The 22,460-nt window shown below is 37.8% G+C and overlaps 2 protein-coding genes across 5 annotated transcripts in view; one reads left to right on the top strand and one right to left on the bottom strand.

Moving 5' to 3' along the window:
- Window positions 1–19,565, bottom strand: part of LOC126185093 (spectrin alpha chain) — a 141,858-nt gene extending 122,293 nt beyond the window's left edge. For all 4 annotated transcript variants that reach the window (XM_049927895.1, XM_049927896.1, XM_049927897.1 and 1 more), the window contains exon 1: window positions 19,455–19,565. The gene's annotated coding sequence lies outside the window, so the exon portion shown is untranslated. The remainder of the gene's footprint in view (window positions 1–19,454) is intronic.
- A 198-nt stretch (window positions 19,566–19,763) lies between these two features.
- LOC126184588 (protein vav) overlaps window positions 19,764–22,460 on the top strand; it is a 163,635-nt gene continuing 160,938 nt past the window's right edge. Inside the window, exon 1 of the mRNA XM_049927024.1 lies at window positions 19,764–20,130. Within this exon, the coding sequence (XP_049782981.1) occupies window positions 19,909–20,130 (222 nt within the window). The 5' untranslated portion in view covers window positions 19,764–19,908. The remainder of the gene's footprint in view (window positions 20,131–22,460) is intronic.

Raw genomic sequence — 22,460 nt, 5'->3', positions numbered from 1 at the left:
ATGGAGGAAGCCTTCACGGGAGTGCTCCTTCTGTCCTTTCCGACCTACCAGTTGTGAATTTCACCGATTGTCGTCCGAAGTCTGTACATTCGGGAAAGATCGGCTATAGTGTGACCACGCATGTAGTGGCGTACTGATTTGAAAAGATCGGCCGCCTCCCGATCAATGTCGGACATCAGCGGAATCCACCAATATCGGAGCCACTGTGACTGCAGCCTAGCTACTTGTGTGTTCTTTTGTGTAAGTTACACTTGTTCGTGCCATTTTTGTACGTGGTTGAAATTTACCTGGCAGTACCAACTACATTAGTACGTAATCGATCTTTTTTGTCAGACAAAGTTTTTATGAGGACAGAACTAATTAGTGACTGAACCAAAAGCTAGATCGCCATACATTGTTCGTCAGTGGGCTAATTCTGTGCCAAGACGGTCTGGAAGACGAAGTGCTGGAATTTCAACAGTGTGTGTTACAATTTTTTCTGAAATTACAAAACGCAAAAAGCATCAGTAAAAGCAAGTGTGGCTTTTTATCCTAGCGCGTCTCATGGATACCATTCAGTACATGGTCGCCAGCCCATACTCTGCAACCCCATTACGAAGACTTCACAGGGGCGTTTTCCACATCACCTGCCATCTCATACCACTTGGTCCATTCACTTTGCAAACGAAATATTTAAATTCTGGAAATATTTAAAGTTTTCTTCTTAAACTTAATTCTGCATTTGATACTTTTGCCTATTACAATATTGTGTTTTAATACATGTCTTTAGTTCTTAAATATATTTCAAATACATATTATTGAAGTCCTTTCAAACAGAGCTAAAAATTAAGAAAAAAATTAAAATGTTTCACTTTTTATTTTCCTGATTTTAAGTTGGATGCATTCTCTGAACAATGTGTTGCAGCACTGGAGTGAATCCTTTAATCTTACATGTAGATCGTCAAACGTTAGCAATTGGTCGAAAAATTTATCATCGTCCACTATTCAGTTCTCAAAAAGTATAATGAAGGTCCATCATCTCATGTTGACAGGATGACCCAACTGCATCTTACTACTATTTTTCGTAAAGCGCCTATAAAACATCAGCCACACTGATAATTTATTGCGATCCATACGCTTAGTTGTACGACACACTTTAGGAATATGTGCAGAAGTGCGAACGTCTGAGATGCATCTGTCGCTACTAGGGCTGTTGGTGTTTTTAAAAATATGGGAATCCGATATTTCGATACTTAAAAAACAGTTTTCGGCTCTCGATAAATAGAAAAAAGTATCGATATATCACCGGAGAAAATATTTAAGTACCTGCCTATAAAAATACCCGCTGCACATTGTAAACATACAGCTCTAAAACCGGCTGTATGTTTAAGTATTGATTTATAATTAGATATTCTGTAAAAACAACCTAGTAACCTGTCTGTCTCCTTTAGCGCAAGAATTGAAAGGCAAACGATGCACGTTCACGCTTGGCGATAAGCACTTTGCTAACAATGGTAACTGCAGGTAAGTGGCACAACGAAAGACGTCCGATTGGTCCATCATTGTTTCGTCACGTATCGGATTTTCCAAAACACTTCATGTCGACATCTATTTCTCATTCCTGCAAACGCCGGCGATCTAGCAGTTGTGTCGAAATTGCGTGTTGGAGCTAAACGATGTAGTTTCTGTAGTAGCGCCGAGCACAGATTACGTCAGTATTTCCCCCTCACACGTCTCCGACCACCGCAACAACCAATTCTGTTATTTAGATTTTTGTTCATTTTCAGCAACAGTCTTTGAAGAACCGCGGTGTGAAGAAATAGCGCCCTAGTTGACTCAAAAATTGTCTTAACGCAACTGGTGTTCTATTTCTTCACACCGGAAATATTCCATTCACACCGCCATCCCAAGTGCAATCGCTGTTGTTCTCTTGTGCCACACACTTGCTTCACACAATCAAAGAGAAAGATTGGACGTGAAGAAAGCTCAAAATTTAAGACTCTTTCACATAGTGAAAGTAAAATTAGGTCCTACAACAATTTCAAAAGAACTTCATATATTTTCCGAAAATCGTGAAAGAAATAAAAATATAGGTAATCGATATTGCCTTTGTGATATATATCTAGTGAATTGATACTTATAGATATTTTCCGGAACAGATATCGATATTTTATCGACTGGCTTAGTCAATACAGCCTGTCAGTTACTAACTGTCGGGTAAAGTTAGCGTGCCGTTTATTCAGCAGCCGTGTGGATGTGCCAAGTTCCTACCCGGCAGCCGGACAAATGTGAAACGACCTTCAGAAAATTCGGCGAAAACGAGATGGTGATCAGAGTTGTCGAACAACGAACAACGTACTACTACTACTACTACTAGCTCTACTTGTTTAGACCGGTGTGTTCATCCTTTCCAGATGCTCAGTCCGAGCTTCAGCTCCGTATCGTGATCACGCGATTTTTGAAAGCGCCATCAGTGAAGTTGTGATTTCGTTGTGTGTTACGAAAATGGAACAGCGGAATTTAAAGCAATGGTACGTCATCAAGTTTTGTGTTAAACTTACAAGGGAATGGTCAGACTTGTCATGCCGAAACATGTATTGATTTTTTTAGCACTGTTATTTAACTGTGAAAAAGGCCCGTTAGCAAAATTGTAACTGCTGACATGAACTGGTAATCCCTAAAAAAAAAAAATAAATCACGAACATGGCTGTGTTTCCTGCTTGGCGCTTGCAGTGACGGTTGGCCACCCCTGGAAATGGCGAGTCGCGAGCGTTGTGCGCATGGTCGGCAAGTGCGGCCGTCTTATCGCGGCGTTCACTAAAGAGGAATATCGCTGCAAGGTTTTGGTGGAAAGGGGAAACGAATATTCGTTTCTGTGGCATGCACGTCCTTTTAATTTCTGGTACGTATTTCGAAACATACCGTCCTGAAACTGGTTAGAGATATGAAAGATGTTCTGTACATGTTCATCTATACTCCGCAAGCCACTTTACGGTGAACACTCAATCTCCCCTCACAGGTGATGGCGAACCCTGTAAATGTTTTGCTGCTTGCCATGGAGATATACCACAGACGCCAAATGAAGCAATCAACAGAAAACACGCGTGAAGACTGTGTTGTGCGACATGGTTGTTAAACTTCTAGACGAGAATGTAAATGGCGCAGACATGTGGCTAGAAACAACTGGAACACTCGATATTGCAGACAGTGACTACAGACGGCGAAGACACCAACGAAAGTTGCACTCATGAAGACTCTTCGAGTGATAGTGCCACGTACCATCATCAATTATCTCCGAAAGTAACACCAGCAACTACAATTACCGTATCAGACAAAGAAAATGCGGTGACGTATTGGTTGAACGAAAGTGGTAAGAAACGCCTACGTGTCAGTACTGTTCAAAATAAGTATCGCTTTGTCCGTTCTGAACGTGAATTGTATAGGTGGAAAAAGCAAGTCGCTCGACGACGTAATAGTCGACTGGAAATTGCGACGGAGATAAATGCGCGACTTTTTGAGTTATTTACCGATGCCAGACAACAGTCATTTGGTGTGAGCAATACAACTTTGCGTGATTGGGCGTTAGAGATTGCCAACGCGATAGGCGCTAAAGAATTTACAGCTTCTCAAAGTTGGATTAGTCGCTTCAAAAGATCACATAAAATTGTGGCACGAAAAATAACAAAATTTGTATCGAGAAACAGGTCGGAAAATGAAGTGACACAAATCGAAATGATAGAAGCTTTTCTTACGAATGCAAAAAATAAGATCGCTAGTTTTAGTGAGTCATACGTGTACAATGCAGATCAGTCAGGTTTTCAAAAAGAAATGCGTGTGAAGAGAACACTGCCATTCAAAGGAGAAAAACATATTGAGGCGATTGCACAGTCCACGACTGCACTCACCCATTCATACACTATAATGCCCATAATTAGTGTGGGGGGTTCATTGCTGCCTAAAATATATGTGTGTCTTCAAGAACCAACGGGACGTTTTGGACTACCTGTCAAAAGAACAATGTTCTACGCAAACAGTCTTGTAGTAGACGCATCGAAGTCTGGAAAAATGGGAAACGAAAACGTTACACTTTTCATGCGTCATGCTTTTCTTCCGTTCTGCGGGAACAAATCTCTTCTCCTTCTAGATTCGTGGTCAGGTCATAAAAGGTCTGATTCATTAAAAGCTGTATTTCGAGCCCACCCTGACAAAGAAGTAGAGATGCTTCAGATTCCACCCGGCACGACCGACGTAATTCAACCTTTAGACAGGGAATTTTTCCGGCCAGTGGAAGGCATTTTACAGAAAACTAACAGAGAAAATTATTGTGTGCTGATCACTGCAATTTCCTGCCTATCACCGTGACAATATTCTCAAGCTGCAAACAGTAGTACATTATCAATTTTCCTCCCAACGATATCAGAATTTGATTAAATATGCGTGGCACTCCTCGAAATATGCTGATATTAGGCCTGATTCGTTCCTAACACCAGCCCAGTTTTGTCTACGGACATCTAACAACGTCTGTGATTCGCAGGGCTGTCATATGTCGTCTTTGCTTGTATGTTCTTGGTGCACAAAAAACATATGTTTTGAACATTGTATCAATGTTTCGCATTTTTGCGGTAATTACAAGAAATAAAATTTGGACGTGTTCTAAACCGTTTATTTATTTGTGTCTACTTCATAGCTATTTGGAAAGAATGTCGTAGATAACATATCAGCCATATTTGTCAACGAATGTTTAATTATCATACGATCGCTTTCACTGGGGGAATCAGCTCTCTCACCGCTGTGGCAAGAGAGCGGCGCGTAGTTAACGCCACCTTGTCCCTAAATGGCGTTGGTATAACGTAGCGAGAGAGGTCAGGGTTGTACAAGAGGCAGTTATAAGCGTGGAAACCATGCGACAATAATGTTTTACTTCATAAAATTGTTTACAGACTTCCAGGTCATGTCAGCAGCTAAAATTCTGCATACAGACTTCTTGCAATGTTAACTCACAGTGGTAAAAAAAGCAACACAGGTTTCGACATGACAAGTCTGACCATTCCCTTGTTAGAGAATCCGCGAGTGCGACCTTCAAAAAGTAGAAACAGGGCTATGGGAATTTTCCTTATAAAGAGCACAAGTTTTTCACTGGCACGAAACATTTCTGAAAGGCCAAGAACACGTTGAAGAGGAACCTCGCTGAGAAAGACCAACTTCAAAAGCCGGCGAAAAAGTCGGACGTGTGCGTGCTCTTACGAGATCAGACTGATGTTTAACAATAAGGATGATGGGTGCCCTGTTGAACACTTTCACCGTATATCAAATTTTGACCAAAGTTTTGCACATGCGAAAGGTTTGTGCAAAATGGTGCCGAAAAACACAACTGGGCAGAAGGACAAGTGAAGAAACGTATGTGTTGATGTTCTTGAGAGAATTGTCAACGACCACTAATGGTTCAGTCGTGTGATCACTGGTGACGAATTCTCGAATTCTTAGTACGATCCTGAGACAAAGCGGCAAAGTGAGAAGTGTCACACTGAAACATCTCCTCGTCCGAAAAGTGCGTGAATGAGCTAGTCAAAGATCAAAACAATGCTTTTTTTAACAGTTGGAGTATTGTGCATAAAGAATTTGTTCCTCCAGGACAAACTATCAATCAAGTGTTTTACAAAAATGTCTTCGAAAGGTTATGGAAAAGGGCGAATCGAGTGAGACCGGATATTGCAGACAAGTGGAAGCTGCATCACGACAACGCCCACTTTGGAATTTTTGACCTCAAAAGGCATTCCTGTTCCACAGTCCCCCTATTCATCTGATCTGAGTTCTTGTGACTTTCTTTTCCCGACACTGAAAAATGTCTTAATAGGACGTCATTTTGGGACTCTGCAGAGAATACTCAAAAGAATGTGATCGACATGTTAAAGGCCCGACCAGCTGAATCATTTCTGCCCTGATACAACGATCCCGCTGGTGTATAGCTGCCGAAGGGAAACTTTGGAAAAAAACTTTCGTAGATTAAAATTCAGTCTCATTACTTTTCTCAGCAATCTCGCACGATGCTTTTGTGGGAAAGTGGATGTCGAAATCGATACAATGGAATTAATTACTTTGGTTGTGCAATGGGACAAGATTACAAACACACAAATATCGCACTGCCACAACGAATGTGTTTTCTTCATTCAGATTCAATACATGTCTTCCGAAAGCATCATGAAGTTCTTCGACCGACAATGAAGTTCATCGAAAACTGCAACACATACGCAATATTAATTGAACTTTGTTAATGCTTATAGGGGGAGGCCACGACGTGGAGGTCACAGATTTACTTCAAACTTTATCATCTTTAGTAGGCTATTGAAAGCACATCATGTGCAATTAGTAAGGTGTACTACTCCGGCAATTCCAAAAAAATCGCAAGAGAAGTTTTACGCGTCTGTTATGTGGATTATGTGTCTGTGCATAGGTGCCAGACGTTAGAATTCCTGGTGGTAAAGGTGATTAGCTTTCGAACTTCGTAAGACGAACGCTTATGGGGCGACGGTTCGACTCTCTCAGACTTAATTGTTACCCTATTTTTTCATCACCGGTCATATTATTTAATTTGTGACGTTTGAGAGGCAATACAATGAATAAAACCACATGTGTTTGCATGAAGTATTTACAAGAAATTTCAATTTTTGGCTTCCATGTCTGTATGCTGCAACGTGTGATGTCGAGCGCACATCCGACGAGTACATTGTAGATTACTCTTTCGATCTGGCACATTGTGACTTACTATATTACAGGTTGTGAAAACGTCTTTCGCATAATTATTAATCGAGATTTGACTTATGCTTTAAAAGCCGGTCCCTCGTCCTTGAAAATCTGATTACAAATAGCAAGTAGTCAAATAACACGTCACATTCACTACAGCTTCATGAAAATGAAATATATTATCTCTCAAATGTCATATAAATTATATGTTACCAGTGATGAAAAAATATAGATTAAAAACAAATATTAGCGGGATTCGAATCATCGCCTCATCTACGACGCCTCTTGCAACGCGCGAACACTCGTCACTTGTCAACAGTGATTTCTGACGGCCGGTATCTTGAAACAGATACATCAGTTATATAATAGATGCGTAAAACTTCTTTTGCAATTTTCTCAGAATTGCCAGAGTAGTGCATCTTACTGCTTTCACATTATGTTGTTTTAATGGCCTACAAAGTTTGATGTAAATCTGTTATCACAACGTCGTGGCCTCCCCTTGTTAATTCCTCAAAAAACAGCTGAAATGCATCGAACGACTGTCCATTTGTACATTCTCACAAATTTCTTTCTCAAACTAAGGCCCGCAGAGTATTTGTTTTAACTCTGAATTAAAGATTTCGAAAAAAATACGCATGTTCCGAAAAAAATACTCCTAGATGAAGAGTTATTTTCGAAGGGGGTATTTATGCTAAAATGCCTTTTCCTCCTCCCCAACTTATTTTCAAATTGGGTCTTCCAATTTTATTGCAGATTCTGATTCTACGCCAAAAAATACCTAGGGTTTACCAAAGAGATTGTTTTCCATTGGTGACAGATGACGCTGTAGTCGACAAAATTCATTTTTTTCCGGTTTCTGAAATTAAGAACTGACCTATTTGATTCAACATTATATTTGCGATAACAATGTCAACATTTTCTAAACAGTTGACATTTTTGTTAAAAATGTAGCTTTGCAAATGTCATTGTACAAATGGCTCTGAGCACTGTGGGACTTAACATCTATGGTCATCAGTCTGTCATTATACAGTAAAACTTTTACAGTTAAGACACTGAAATTTCTGGTTAATAAATTACTTTTAGCATGATCCAGGAACAACAACGTGGACATAACAGTTTTCCGTTTCCATCGGGGTGCTTGATTTCTGTGAGTCTACTTGCCTCTCACCATCTGGGTACTTCTGCAATCACCTTGTCTTTAAGATAACCCCAGAAGAAAAAATTCGGCAAGGTAAGGTCGGCTGACCTAGCACGCCATTTTATCAGACTGCCTCTACAGATAATGCAACCACTGAAATCGCGATTTAATTATTCTTGGGCTACTGCGGAGCAATGTACCGGACAACCATCATGTTTCAACCACACATTCTGCCGCACCTTAAGGGGCACATCTTTAAACAGAATCGGTAGCTTGTCTTGCAATAAGTTACAACCTCTCTCTCCTTTCAATGTGCCTTCCAAAAATAAGAGACCGATTAGTTAGCCGCCTATGATATAGCACCAAACTTTAACACACAAAGTACGCTGATTATCAATTTCACGTGTCCAGTGCGTGTTTTCCACACTCCGATAATGCATGGTTCGTAAACGTTGACTCGTCGAAGAATGTTACTCGACAAAAGAATTGCGTGTTTCTTTGCAATTGCACGACTGCCTAGTTGCCAATTCGATTCTAAAGATTATTTACACGAAGTTCTTGATGCATGGAGATACGGCAGGCATGGTATTTGTGACGTTTTAGGGTCGCCCAAACATCTGTGATGATGATGATGTTTGGTTTGTGGGGCGCTCAACTGCGTGGTTATCAGCGCCCGTACAATTATCCAATCTTTGCTCAGTCCAATTTCGCCACATTCCTGGATGATGATGAAATGATGAGGACAACACAAACACCCAGTCATCTCGAGGCAGGTGAAAATCCCTGACCCCGCCGGGAATCGAACCCGGGACCCCGTGCTCGGGAAGCGAGAACGCTACCGCGAGACCACGAGCGGCGGACCCCAAACATCTGTGTGAACAATTCCTGATTGATGAAATATTTATCCGATACTAGCATGTGTATTGCGAGCAAACCTATTAGTACGATTTCATTAACATTTTTTATGGCGTCTCTCTTCCTTCGGCACTAAACTGTTTTACAACACGACAGAATAGTTTTAAGGGATCATGACCTATCAACAAAACGTAAAGCATTGATGCCAACCTCTGACAGTCACAAGTCCCAACCGGGTACTCAAAATGTCCCTTTTCTGTATAAAGTGTCTCACGGTAAAGCAAAATATGTGACGCCTAGTTGGGAGGGGGAGGGAGGGGGGAGAGAGAATGGGTATAACAAAAGAAATCACGGACTGCGAACTAATAGCAGAGTTTAGGGTGCATAGCTACAATAATTTCCAATCTTAAGAAAATGAAACACCTACAGCAGTCCTTATATTGTCATTTATTGTGTAGCTACCAGTTTCGGCACATAAATGCAACATCTTCAGGTCTTAGTTGGGGCTGAAGGGGGTTCTCATGATTCCATACATTAGATATATCAGTGGCCCACAACTAGTCGTCTATCCAACCATCAACTGTCGTCCCCCAGACCTAACACAAGAATGGACACACAAAAACAATATTTACTTGCATCCTTGCAATACATAATATAAAATCAGGGTTTATGTTATTAAAGTGCTTGCTGCTTCTTTCAGTACATACAGCTTTCCTTATGTAGAAAGGATGATCTTCACTACTCAAGGTTAAATCTAACTTTGGCTCAGAAGGGGGTCTTTGGTCACTTACCTAATAGCATCAAAAGTCTGACAGATAGCCATATAGCATTTAAAAGGAAATTGAAAGAATTTCTTAATGGCAACTCCTTCTAACCATTAGATGAATTTTTGGATATAGTAAATGAGCAATTTAAAAAAAAATAAAAAAAGAAGGGGGGGGAGTGTCATGTAATATTAAGTGTAATGTAATATCTTGTATAGACACCTTTTATTAACCTGACATGTTCCACATCATTACGAAGTGTTGTATTCATGATCTATGGAACAAGTACTAATCTAATCTACTCCCCAAATGCATGCTCCTCCCTCTTTTAGTACCCAGTGCACACAAACTTTCACTTAATAGAAGCTTTTCTTATTGTGAAGACTGAGATGTTTTTGTTCCACTTCGAAAGTTGTACAGTCTATTGTGTTTACTAGAAATGAGGTTCTCAGAACACGTATGGAATTTAAATTCTCACCATCAATTCTCGTTCCGTTTTCTTGTTTTTGTGTCCCTTACAATAGAAAATATTCTTTCAGCTTCAGCATTAGAGTGTGGAAGTGAAAGAAAGAACCATCTTAGCAAGTTTGCTGACATTTTGAAAACACAGCTGATGCTGGAAAGAGAATTCACTCCACATACAATACAAGTCCATTTCTGAAAGTTCCTTCTTCCTACCCGCGGCATAAGTGGAAGACTTCTCCATTCAACTGCTAAGGTATTTATATCAAATTCTCCAAACTTTGAAGCAACACATGATACATCCTTTATATGGGACCTTCCGTAAGCTGCTAATGCAGTATTTGGCTCTATGACTTAAGTTTCCAAAAAATTAATCGTGTACAGATATCAGTTTCTTCATTTCTTCGGTTGCTGCAATATGGAAATCAAAGCATTTGAGTCTTAGTTACATTCCCTTTTCACATTCTCTAGGGGGAATTCGTAATAACTGTCCACATCCTGGGCCAAGATACACTGTTCCTAATAGGGGATATAATAGCATGGTTGAAGTGTATTAATCTTGTGCATTTCAGTGATGATGCCGGGGTTAGGAAATTCTGAACAATGTTTTGAATCAGACACAAAGAATCTTCTGAAAGTCTGTGAATTAATATTTTCCTTGATTGGAAAGGGGTGTCAAAACTATTGAAATAAACCAAATCATACCTTAGAAACAACATGTAAACTTTAATATACAAATTTTCTAATTTGCGAAGAATCATTTTGGCAGACTTTAATCTATCTTCAATAGTTGCTAACTGGAAGCAATAAAAAAAAAAAATCCCAATTTTCCAGCAAACGAACAGCACATGCATGTAAAACAAGCTATGGTGCACCCGATATTTAAGCACCTTTGTACGTTCGACTCTTGAAATTCTTGTAAAATAGCACAGCACGTTGCACTGCCAGATATGTGGCTGGCCACAGATCTTATTAACTCTTCACGGGATCTAGGAAGCTTTTTACATGCCTTACTTGCAATTAAAGCAGATGAATGGCATATAGAGTTGAGAACAATCAGATTTCGTCCAATATTCCTAAGTCTTGTTATGGCACAATTATAACTTCCCACCGTTACAGACGTATTGTCACAAGCCACGCCAATTACATTTTTATTTGGAATATCGTTCTCTTCCAACATGCTCTACAGAGCTACGAATAGGTTTTCTGTCAAACAGCCTTTGGCATACAAAGGGATCAATTCCAGAAGTTGTGTTTTCACATGTCCATTAATTGGCGACGCACATCTCACTAAAACGCACATGTTAACTATGTGATATGTCCGTACTCTCGTCCACCAGAACAGAAAATTTAATATCACTTAGTAATCCCTTTTTCCCTTCCTGAAAAGTATTTGTCAAAATGTCGTGCAAAATGGGAGCCATCCCACGTATTGGCAACACTGCTTACAAGGGCATCAGAGTTCACACAGTACCTATCTGTGACAGGTATGCCTGTCACCATAATGAACATTTTTCCTTACAAGGGCTGTGGATTGTAATCCGTTGTTAGCTAAGTAGTGGCCTGTTCCAGTTCTGATGAGCGATTCGAGGGGACTCACCGAAATCTAACATGGTGATGGTGTGAGGTCTCGCCAAAATCAATTGCAAAGGAAAAAACAAAATTCGTCAACCACAGTGCCACCTACCTCGAAGGGGAAAAATGGTTCGGATAAACCATAGGCATATTTTGATGTAGAATCCCAATCTCCAAGAAAAAAATGGGGGGGGGGGGGTTCGGGTTCGAAAATGAAAATTTGGGGAGAAGGCAGTTTTAGCACAGACGCACGTCCCCTTTGAATATATTAACTTTTCGTGTAGAACCATTATCGTACGATGCATACTTTTGAGATATTTGTTCTTTCCAAGTTAAAACAAACACCCTGTACATTTCTTTGATTATGCTAGTTTGCTTCTGGTCTCCCTGCTTTACCTATCATACATTTCTTGTTTCTAAGGTAGCAGAAGTACTTCATTTTGTCTACAAAGTTGTTCCTATTTCCAATATTAAGCTTGTCACTAATCTCGTTTGTACTGCTACTCAATTTTTCTTCTTTCGTTTGTTTACTTTTAACGCACTGTGCTCACTAGACTGCTCATTCCATTCAACAGGATCTGTTACTCATTTTCCTTTCTGCACGGGGTAGGAAACCAGACACTGAATAATATTAATATCATTTCTTGCCCAGTATTTTAGTCCTTTTTAAAAACTTTTTATACCTACATTGTTTCTTCAATACACAGGCTAAATAGTACAACAGGAAAACTTCAGTGTAGTCTTACACTCTTCTTACTGCGAACGTGTGTCTCTGGGTCTTCATATTTATTGTTCCCTCTTGTTTCTTCTATATGTTGTATACTAGCCATTTTTCCCAATAGTCCGTTTCTATTTTTGTGATCATTTCATACACCATAAATCATTTTACATTGTTGAATACTTTCTTCCATCATCAAGTAGATTGTCTGAACTGTCTCACCGAGTCCCTTATCTTTCCTAAAGCCAAGCTAACTGTCAAGTAACACAACCCTCAATTTCCTTATTATTCTTTGATCAGTAACATAAATGATGTGCTAAACTAATTATAATATAGTACTGTACCTAAAAGGAACAAATTATTTTATATTGTTCTGTGATCTACCTCTGTCTGCTGTAAACACTAACTCCCAAACACACCAATCTATGGCACAAAGTACACACTTTGCACTTTAAGTTTTGTATCCACTGTACATTAACTGAAGCAGCACACTGCTGATAAACAATTCAACTTTGAAATGAACAAAAATCTTGTTTCTCTATTCACTCACTCCTGACTGATGAGACATTTTACTGTGTCTGGAAAGTACAACGTCCAAACCACACAAACTGATTACGGTATACTACATGTGATTTAACTAAAATATTGTTTACAGTCTTCAGGATAGCTCACTTATCCTCAGATTACTGCTATAGCTTCAACAAAACAATTTCAGTCAATCTGCTTTTACTTTTCACTCTTGCTCCAGTCTGAGCTCTCACTCATTCTGATCAGTTAGTCTGCTTTAAGGTTTCTGTCATTCTATTCATTTTGATCATAGCCTTCCGCTGGTGTAGCTAGTCTAGTCTTTAGACCAGCCCTGGGGACTTTCCATTCGTGTATACCAAGCTGAGAGAACTTTTTTTTAATATAATAATGAGCAACAGAGCATCTAAACTTATATTCGATCATTTGAACAATGTTTGTGACTAACAACAGCTTTGCGACTTTTTCTACATACCTGTGTGTGAAGCAACATATGTTCACTTACACTGTACTGTTAAGGTTTTACTTTTCAAAGAAATAAGAACTATTACGATCCACATACGTCTGTACTAACTACCTGTGTGTAGACATCATTAGAGACTGTACGAGACCATCACATCCCCAGTAGAATCCTAGAAACATGATTCAAGATAGGGAAACTTTCAATTTTGAACTTAAAAATAAGCTTCTGGCTGTTCATTTTAAGGATAAGTCCTACAACAGCACTTTTAGGTGGCAATCCAGCAAAATTGCACAGTTACCAAGGCTTATTCTGTAACATATAGTACTAGTTTACACGGCATACTGACAATGTCTATAGAATAAAACACAATGGCACAAAGATTTAACATCCCATTCACAATTAAGTCACTGGAAACAGAGCACAAGCATAAAACAGAGGAGGATGCTGGCATTTGCCATATGTAACTTAGGGGAATTATGGAAAAAGTAAATCTGGACAGCATGCAAGGATCTGAATCCTGATCATCCAGCAAAATGGAAGTCCAGCATATTAAAATACTATGCCACCTAGCTTGGTCACTGAACTACACTGAATAAATATTTGTCAAAACACATTTTTCAAACTTATTAAAAATATCAGACCACAGGAGGGGAAAAAGGGGGTTTTCTTTGGGGACATACATGTACCCATGGGATGTGCAAACAACAACTGTCATGAAACATTCATTACCTTCACCGACACACAACAAAACTCTCCCATCCTGTCTAACCTAGTCCTCAGGCTATGCTATATATTAGTTACCACAACCACCATTAAAGAAAAAAATAATGCCAATGGTAGTAAATCATAGTTAACAATTACTTATATCTACACTGTTCATACTGCAGCAATTTGGCAAATAAGTGGAGGTACCCTATCTGTTTTCAATTGTGAAAAGGCTAAGAGAAAATTCAACATTTTGGTTTTCATTTTCTTGTTGCCCATTTTGGTCTCTACACAATTCACCAATTCACAGACAGATGGCAACTGCAGCTTCCCCCTTTTAGGTTACCTTTGCAATTCAGTCACTAGGAACTGCATCTCAGCAGATATTAAATAATAAAAAATGCCAAATCCTGAAAAGCTGACCCATGCTATATGGAATAAACACTAGGGAAAATAAAGAAAGAAGTTATTTTAAATTTTTCTGAGCCTGCAGCATTATAAATGTCTTTTAAGGACATTATATGTATGGTGAAGACAACTTATTAAGATGTTATTTCGGCTTCATGGCCATTGTCGAGCTATTTCCACAATACATCGTTAACAGGATCACTTTAACATCTTATATTGCTGCATATTGTAGGTGTAACATACACTAAATTGTTATTTTCTCTAGATTTGTAACATCTCCGCAGGGGAATTTGTTGGTGAGCAATATTCGCTATGACATATTTAATATTTTCCATAAGATTACTATAAATAAAACAAAGAAGTTACCACTGTGGGCTGTCCACCAATTTTCCTGCTAATGACTGTCTTTCCACATTAATTTCTTAAAGTTCTTGAGATAGTACCAGCTTTAATTTTTCTGCTTGGTATACTCATAATTACTGTTTAATTTGATCCTATTGCTGCCTAAATTAAATTATTATAGCTGTTGCCTGGGAATGACTTCCTAACCTATTTTACTGAAAACACTGATTACTCTGCTTTTGTGGCCCTCTGTAGCTTGTCGCTGTTACAACTACACTCTTATTAGTGATTCAAGTATGCCTGTTTTATCACCAACAAATCTAAAATCCTAGGCAGATTGATTAACTTGCTATTTTAAGTAACTTGTAAATGAAGGTATTGGAACAGTTTTGCAAAAAAAATTATCCCACACATTAGTTATAAAACTGTTACCTTCTAAATCCATAGCTGGGTGGCTGAAATAAACTATGGCACTGCAGGCAAACAAGGTATTGTTGAAGTTCATAATACTGCCTTTCTGTTTTGAACAATAACATCACAGAGTACTTTATTTACGAAGGTTGTGGTGACAGACTGAACAGTAGCACTGGCTGAGTTCTAAGTTAGATTTCATGGTGATGGCTCAGTTGGGAGCTGATGGCACCAACAAATGTGTAATAGCAATTATCTATCTCTTTTTATAGATCATGCATTCCCTCTGAAACTCTGTTTTCTCACTGCATTTTGGAATTTTCAACTTTTTAATATGTTTGAATGTATTACTACTAAGAGCATCCCCAACCAAAAGCCTGTATTCCAACAATACTTTGGTAGTTTAAATATGCACTATTACACAATGTTATAATTTCCACAGTGGTCACGTAAAGCTGAGAAATAGCTGGAATAGATTCCAAAAAATGGTCAAAGGATATAGTTTGCTCAGAATTCTTCACTACTTCCTCCAAAAATACGTAATAGCAAACTCAGGTATGGAGCAAAGCCTGCAGATGAATCTGGTGAACAGTAGGAGTCAATTACACAACCTTTAGCCTATGCTTGCTAGTTAACCCTGTCTAGGTGGCTCTGCACAGAGATTCAACTATGTTGGTATCAAATTAATGTTTACTGCTACAAATAAATCACCTCCCATTCCATATACACTGTGTCTTTGATAAATATTTCGGTTAGTCCTGTGTATCTCCCTACTATTAATTTCTAGTTTTAGTTAACTTTTTCGTTATTACAGAAGCTGGATTGCTTACCAAAATTGGTTCAAACTTTCTGTAAATGCTTCCATAGCTGATCACTTATGCCTTAACATTTTCACCCGTTGAAAGCACCAGAGGGGTGGGAGATCAAAACAAATAATTTGGAACTATTAACATCTTAATTTATCCCTATTGAATGCACAGTAACCTGATGAAAAACATCACTGGGTAGACACCACACACATTCAATTGCAGTGGTAGTCAGCCTTAGACATTTAGACAAAGTCAAACTTATTGCCCCATGTCACAAATTTATGAAGTCCTAGGTTGTTCCGTAACTGTTTCTGTCTCCAACCTTTCACTTGACCCAGCACCAGAAGTCTTTGGTCAGTCCTAGAAAACTGATGCAGACCGTATGCTTCATCATAACACCATTAACAACACAGCAATTCTTACTTTTGGAATTATTTGTTCTGACATGGGCCACAATTTAACATTGGTTGTACAAATGGGGTATACTGAAATCAATGATATGGAATTTTGCTTTGACCAGAGATGCCAATGGCAATAAACAAGCAATGTGGCTGCAAGTTGCTATGGCCAACAAGTGGGCAACAACAAGAAGTTAACTTTTGAAAATATTGTGGTGACAGGCTGACCTAAAACATCAGATATGACACAGAGGCAAACTTGTGTTTTTAAATGATGGCTGGACAAATTTATCTGAAGGCCATGGTCTAGCTGTTGTAAAAAAGGTGACAGTTTGGATGCAAATTGGCAAAGCAGATGAATTTCTCACACTCACACTCTAAGCGTTCTGTAGATGTAAGCTTGAGACGAAACCCTGTAATTTCACACTGTAGACGGATACCTTAAAGTTTTAATATTTAAAGGCATTAATAACAAAAACATTCTTACCCAAAATTCTCATCTTTCCACTGAAGTCTCAGTACTTTTGTAGTTAAAATATGGATGACTGAATGATGTAACTGTCACCATATTAGTCAATAACAGTCCCATTCAAACCAATCAGGTTAAATAATATTACACAATACTTCTATGTAGACGTGTTCAACTGCTGCTGAGATGGGCTTTTCATCACATGGTGAGTTTCCTAGGTATACTCTCATATTTGTCCCTCCTATCACTTGATACTGTTTCTCTAGAAGGAGTTAGTCATTATTTCTCATAGTCAAACCACAAAACATTAATAGCTCCCTCTGTACGTACTATCACCTGGAAAAGGGTTTTGAAGGCATCCCAACAGGAGAAGTGTGTCACACTGTCTCAAATTAACTGTCAGTCTTAGACAGCACTTCGTACCTGTTGGTACGGGCACTCTCCTGAAACTGCTATCCTTCTACAACATCTAGTCCTTGTGGTACACTAATCAGTAAAGCCATACTGGTTGGCTAGTCAAATGTAGTGTATCTGTTGGTTACAGCACATCATAGGGGGGGGGGGGGGGGGGAGATTGTGTCACCTTGCCCACCATGTGTCTCTTCTACAGCAGTTAACAAATCCTCGTGACACATTGAGTCTCTTTAGTAGTTTTCAAACAAGTACTAAATCACATTAACAGCATTCCACACTTCTGATCTGAATAAGAATACTAAGTTAATAACATGTATCCAAATGAGTGTCACCAACATAATACTATTTTCTAGTACATTACCCACAACACCTATAACAGGCTCAAAAAGGCTACATTTCACCTGTTCATACTCTTTTTCAGGAAATATTGTGTGCATTTTGGTACATAATATTAGGATAAAACCATACAAAGCACCCACATTATTTTCTCCAGACAGACAGAAGGAATTTACTTTTGGATTCTTAACAGTGTTACATTCACTTTTTTTGCATCACTTAATGCCATTTACTATCAGACATGAATATGAATCATGCACACAACAGCATTAGTCGAGGTTCAGTAGAAATCAGAATGACACTCAATTTCTCTCCTTTACTGACCACACCCCTTCACTTGACAATCAATAAAAACCAACAGAACAGACAAACTGATTGCTTATGGGGGGAAATGACCTTCAATTTTGGCCAATATGTGACCACTATGTGTTCAAGCAAAAGACTGTAAGATTAGCAGACTCATAGTAGATGTGCACAAAGAAAAAAATTCATGCTGAAGCTGCTTATACTTCTGACAGCATTATATACAAATTAATTAAAGCAATTGTTTAGTTTCAATATTCATCATTCCCTTCATATACTACAGTTACTCATCCATAGCCTATTCATGTGTATCAAAATCTAACATGTGGCATAGCCTGTTATTGTTACACATGACACAAAACCTTTGACAATTGATTGTAAATTAATATTTGTTTGAGAAAAAAATCGCATTAGTACACTTATTATCACAAAGGTTTACTTGACTGCCACAGTTTTGGTCGTCGTATCAAGATCACCCATCATATCACTGAGGGAGTTCAAAATGAAATGTTAAACGAAAACTACAATGCAATCATTTGTTTCACGTACACAAAGCTGCACATGACTGACCATCTCCTTAAAATGTGAAAACTGAAACAGTGTGAGCAAATGGGTATCAAATACAGAATTGCACTTTGAGTGATATTTTGAAGGTTCTCAACAAAGGTGGGCTTTTCCATTATGCAGAAGTGGATTAATGAATAGCGAAATGTAAAACTGTCTTTTCTCCTTTGCCTTATTCATTTATTTGTTCACACTAAACATACAGCAAATAAATAAATATCTTCTACATAAATATTTAACTAGTATTAACGCAAAGGTGGCAATATAAGTAACAAGGTTAAGATGATAAACTAGTTTAGAAGTAAATGTTATCCGCCAGTACAATTTTGGTATATTACCACACAAAACGTAAAAATAGCGGAAATGTCACTTAGCTAGTACCCCAATATGAAATGTAAGGAGTTAATCTTGTGAAGTATGACGAAAACACAAGTAAAGTTGCTCACCTCTACAATGCTACCAACAACCCTTTCTGGTGGCTACCAAACTTCAAACTTCTGTTTTAAAAGGAACCCCAATGCCTGTCATGTGACCAAGCACGGAGCATTGATTGGCGAGGTGGGTGTGGTGCAGCCGTAAGACTACTGCATTGCTGTTTTTATGCAAGTCGATACATGCGGATGCGCTTGCCACAGAATAAATACATATTAGGATGGGCTGATATAGATTTTACATGAACCGTGCGAACTGCATAACTACTATTATTCTAAACTCTTCATTACTGAGAACTACGAGCTTCTGTATACTGTACCAATAAACTGAAAAGTACATAGTTAACAATAAACAATTTTGCGGAAATTAACAAATTTACTGGTTAAAGCTAGTAGAAATTTTGCAGCGAATCACTCACTCATATTTACGCCTGAAAAATATGCTGTATGATATAAAGAACTAGTGCACAAAACTTTATTATTAACTAATTTTTCATGGCACTGTTAGGTACAATACGCCCTTTTACCTATGGGTGTGGCAGTTAGTGAGCATCTATACACTAATAATATTGGAATTACTCATTTCTCTACAATTTTAATATGTATACACCCACAATATATATAAACACGCGAAACATACATACCAGACACCAGATATCCCAAAAATTTCACTTATTTCCAGGTTCGAATCACATTAACACAAACCACACTCGACACTTCTCCACTCAAGTGAGAGATAACGTCAGAGAGTGACATCACCACTTAACTATATCGATCACCACTGAAGGCAATATGTACGATATTAAAATCGAAGAAAATGAACGAGTGATTAAACTTCGAAATAAAATAGTATAATAGCCATATAGTTGAATAAAATATAATCATGTTATTTGCAAAGGAAGTCGCCCCTTTACTAGGGGTGATGTTTATGTATATGTTTAGCAGCGAGAGTACTTTCTACTGTGTTATCTTTGCTTGGGGTGGAAATGTCATGTAATGTGTTGTTAGTTGTGTTTATATGCAAAATATATCGGCTGTAGGAGGCAATAAGCAATGTGAAAACAATTGTAGTGCCATACAATAAATTGAGTGTAGAAAATGGCAGTACAGACATCTAACGAGCCGTGGAAAGAGTGTTCAAAGTGGTTGGTGAGGTGCGATGTCTTAAGACCTGATCACAAAACGAATTGGTTAGACGCTTCTGTACACGATTTAGCATACACACTTAGGGATGGTGTCCTTCTGTGTAATTTGCTCAATACACTGGAGCCAGGATGCATTGATATTAAAGATGTTAACCGGAAGCCTCAGATGGCACAGGTGAGATTAGCATGTTTTGTTTTGAAACAACAATATTATGTTAATAAGCATAACGGAAAATACATATATAAGTCATTGTGTAAATAATAGTGATTGTAAACTATCATATACAGTACATGCACGACTTTCACTGTAGTATTCTTCGATGTATTGCATCCCGAAACGTTTCATCATCCACAGACATTTATATTCCTCAATGCGTCACATTACTTAAGCTTCACTGTCATATTGGTAAGGAAGTATTTCATCGGGCCCTGGATATTCCAAGTCTGCTTATAGAATCTTATGCTCATCAGAACAAGAGAGAAGCCAACTTTTTGTTACCGAGCCAAGCAGTTTTAACAGTCATTCAGTGCCTCAACAATTGTTTCAAATATATACTAAGTACCCAGTGTTTACCATTAAAAATGGTAGAAACTGTATTTTGGTTCCTTTAGTCCATGGGTAATCTGCCTATTGTTTACAGCATATCATTTATAAGTTACTTTATTCGCCCACAAACCGCTTACACAGTTGCATTTGTCATATCATTTAATACAGAGAACGAAACAAGTTAAAACGTCAGTTACTTCATGCATATACCCATATTCTAATCAACATGTTAAGATAACAAAGGGTTTATGTGTTTATGCAATGCGTTTTTTTTTTTATGCATGCATACTTATAAACAAGTTGATGAAAACATACTTGATACACTATTTATTCCTATTGTTTGAATTCCAATCTCTGGTAGAAAATATGGTACTGTGTATATTTCTGCATTATAACATTTATTACATTATTATTGTTTCAATTCCATTTCGTCGTAAGAATTAATGTTATGTTTGTATTTCTACATTATAACATTTATTATGTTCATATTGTTTCAGTTCCATTCCCTGGTAGAAAATAGTGTTCTGTGTATGTTTCTATGTTATAAAATTTATCATAGGTATGATTTGTGTAAAATGGAACTATGAATTACGTCATCTTTTGAGTAGTAATTTCATATACCAAACTGTATATAGTGTGCTACAGAAATTACATTTTTTACCTCTATGTGATTTGGCTGGTAAGTATATTACTTTATTGAACAAAGCAATCACTGTTAGGGAATCGATCAATAATTACATATGGGTCAATCCACAGCAAAGGGACCAATATTAAAAAGTGTTCCGACTCGACCATCTCCAAATCTAATGAAATTTGGTGTGAAAATTCTACATGCTCTTTGATTGTTATATACCAAATTTCAGACCAGTATCTTCAGTGGTTGAATTCTTAAGGGAGGTGAAAATGTGTCAACTTTGCTAGGCTTTTTTAAACGTTTAGCAAACATTTGGTCATTTTTAATATACATAGACAACTTTTAATGCTGAATCACACCGTGGCAAAAATTAGCAATTTAGCCATACCTAAATATAGATACAAGCCTCTAAAGTGGCTAAAAAATTCATTGCACTATTCTGAGAGCCATTGTTTGACTGAACACTGCTACTTTTCATATGAGCCAATCATGCCAAAACTTCAGGTGGCCATTCCTACCTATGATGTCTGTATATCAATCAAATTTAATTAGTTTTGGATGCCCAAATGAAAATATATGCATCTGCAAAGTTGACCAAAATTTTATACTTGCAAATTTTACAATATTTTTGGGGGGCAATATCGCAACTCTGTCTTCTTCAATCCATTTTTCTTGCCATAGCTGAATAGAGCGCCCTTTAAGCATTCAAAGGTATTGTGTTTAATTTCTGGATCTTGCATATTAATGAGTAAGAATACCTTTCAAAAGTAGGGAACATGGATTACTGATAAATACAAAAATTAATAAAATTTGAAGTTATAAATAAAAAATGAGTAATTGTAGTGTCTTTTACTAGTATAAGATTTTCCGTAAAGTAACTATGCTAATAAGAAGTGTTTTTACATTATTTTATGGTGTACAATATAAATATGATAAAACCTCAGAAAGTGTCCTGATGATTATAACATCTAGAAGGTCATAATGGAATGCTATTTTGCTTTAGAAGGTTGTAACCCTACAATGTGATGTCAGTCTGTTTCCATGAATCACCACTTTCTTTTGCTGCTTTCGTTATTTGCAATTTTCGCAGTGTCAGCCTTTTGTGTGGTGTAATCTTTGATGTTGACACTGCACAACCTTAGTGTTAAGTACTGAGTGTTTGAAAAATCAATAATTATTGTTGTAGCTGAAAGTAAACTCTAAAACAATATGTTTTGATAGCCTAATTTGCCATTTTATATAAAAACAACACTGAATATTGTCTGAAGTCATTGCCATTCTGTCATGGCAAGAGGGAACTACAATCAGTTAAGGAAATTTCACC

The sequence above is a fragment of the Schistocerca cancellata genome, chromosome 4 (assembly GCF_023864275.1).
Source record: "Schistocerca cancellata isolate TAMUIC-IGC-003103 chromosome 4, iqSchCanc2.1, whole genome shotgun sequence".
NCBI classification, from domain to species: domain Eukaryota; kingdom Metazoa; phylum Arthropoda; class Insecta; order Orthoptera; family Acrididae; genus Schistocerca; species Schistocerca cancellata.
The sequence above is the reverse complement of the archived record's forward strand: the minus strand, read 5'-3'. Positions and strand labels throughout refer to the sequence as shown.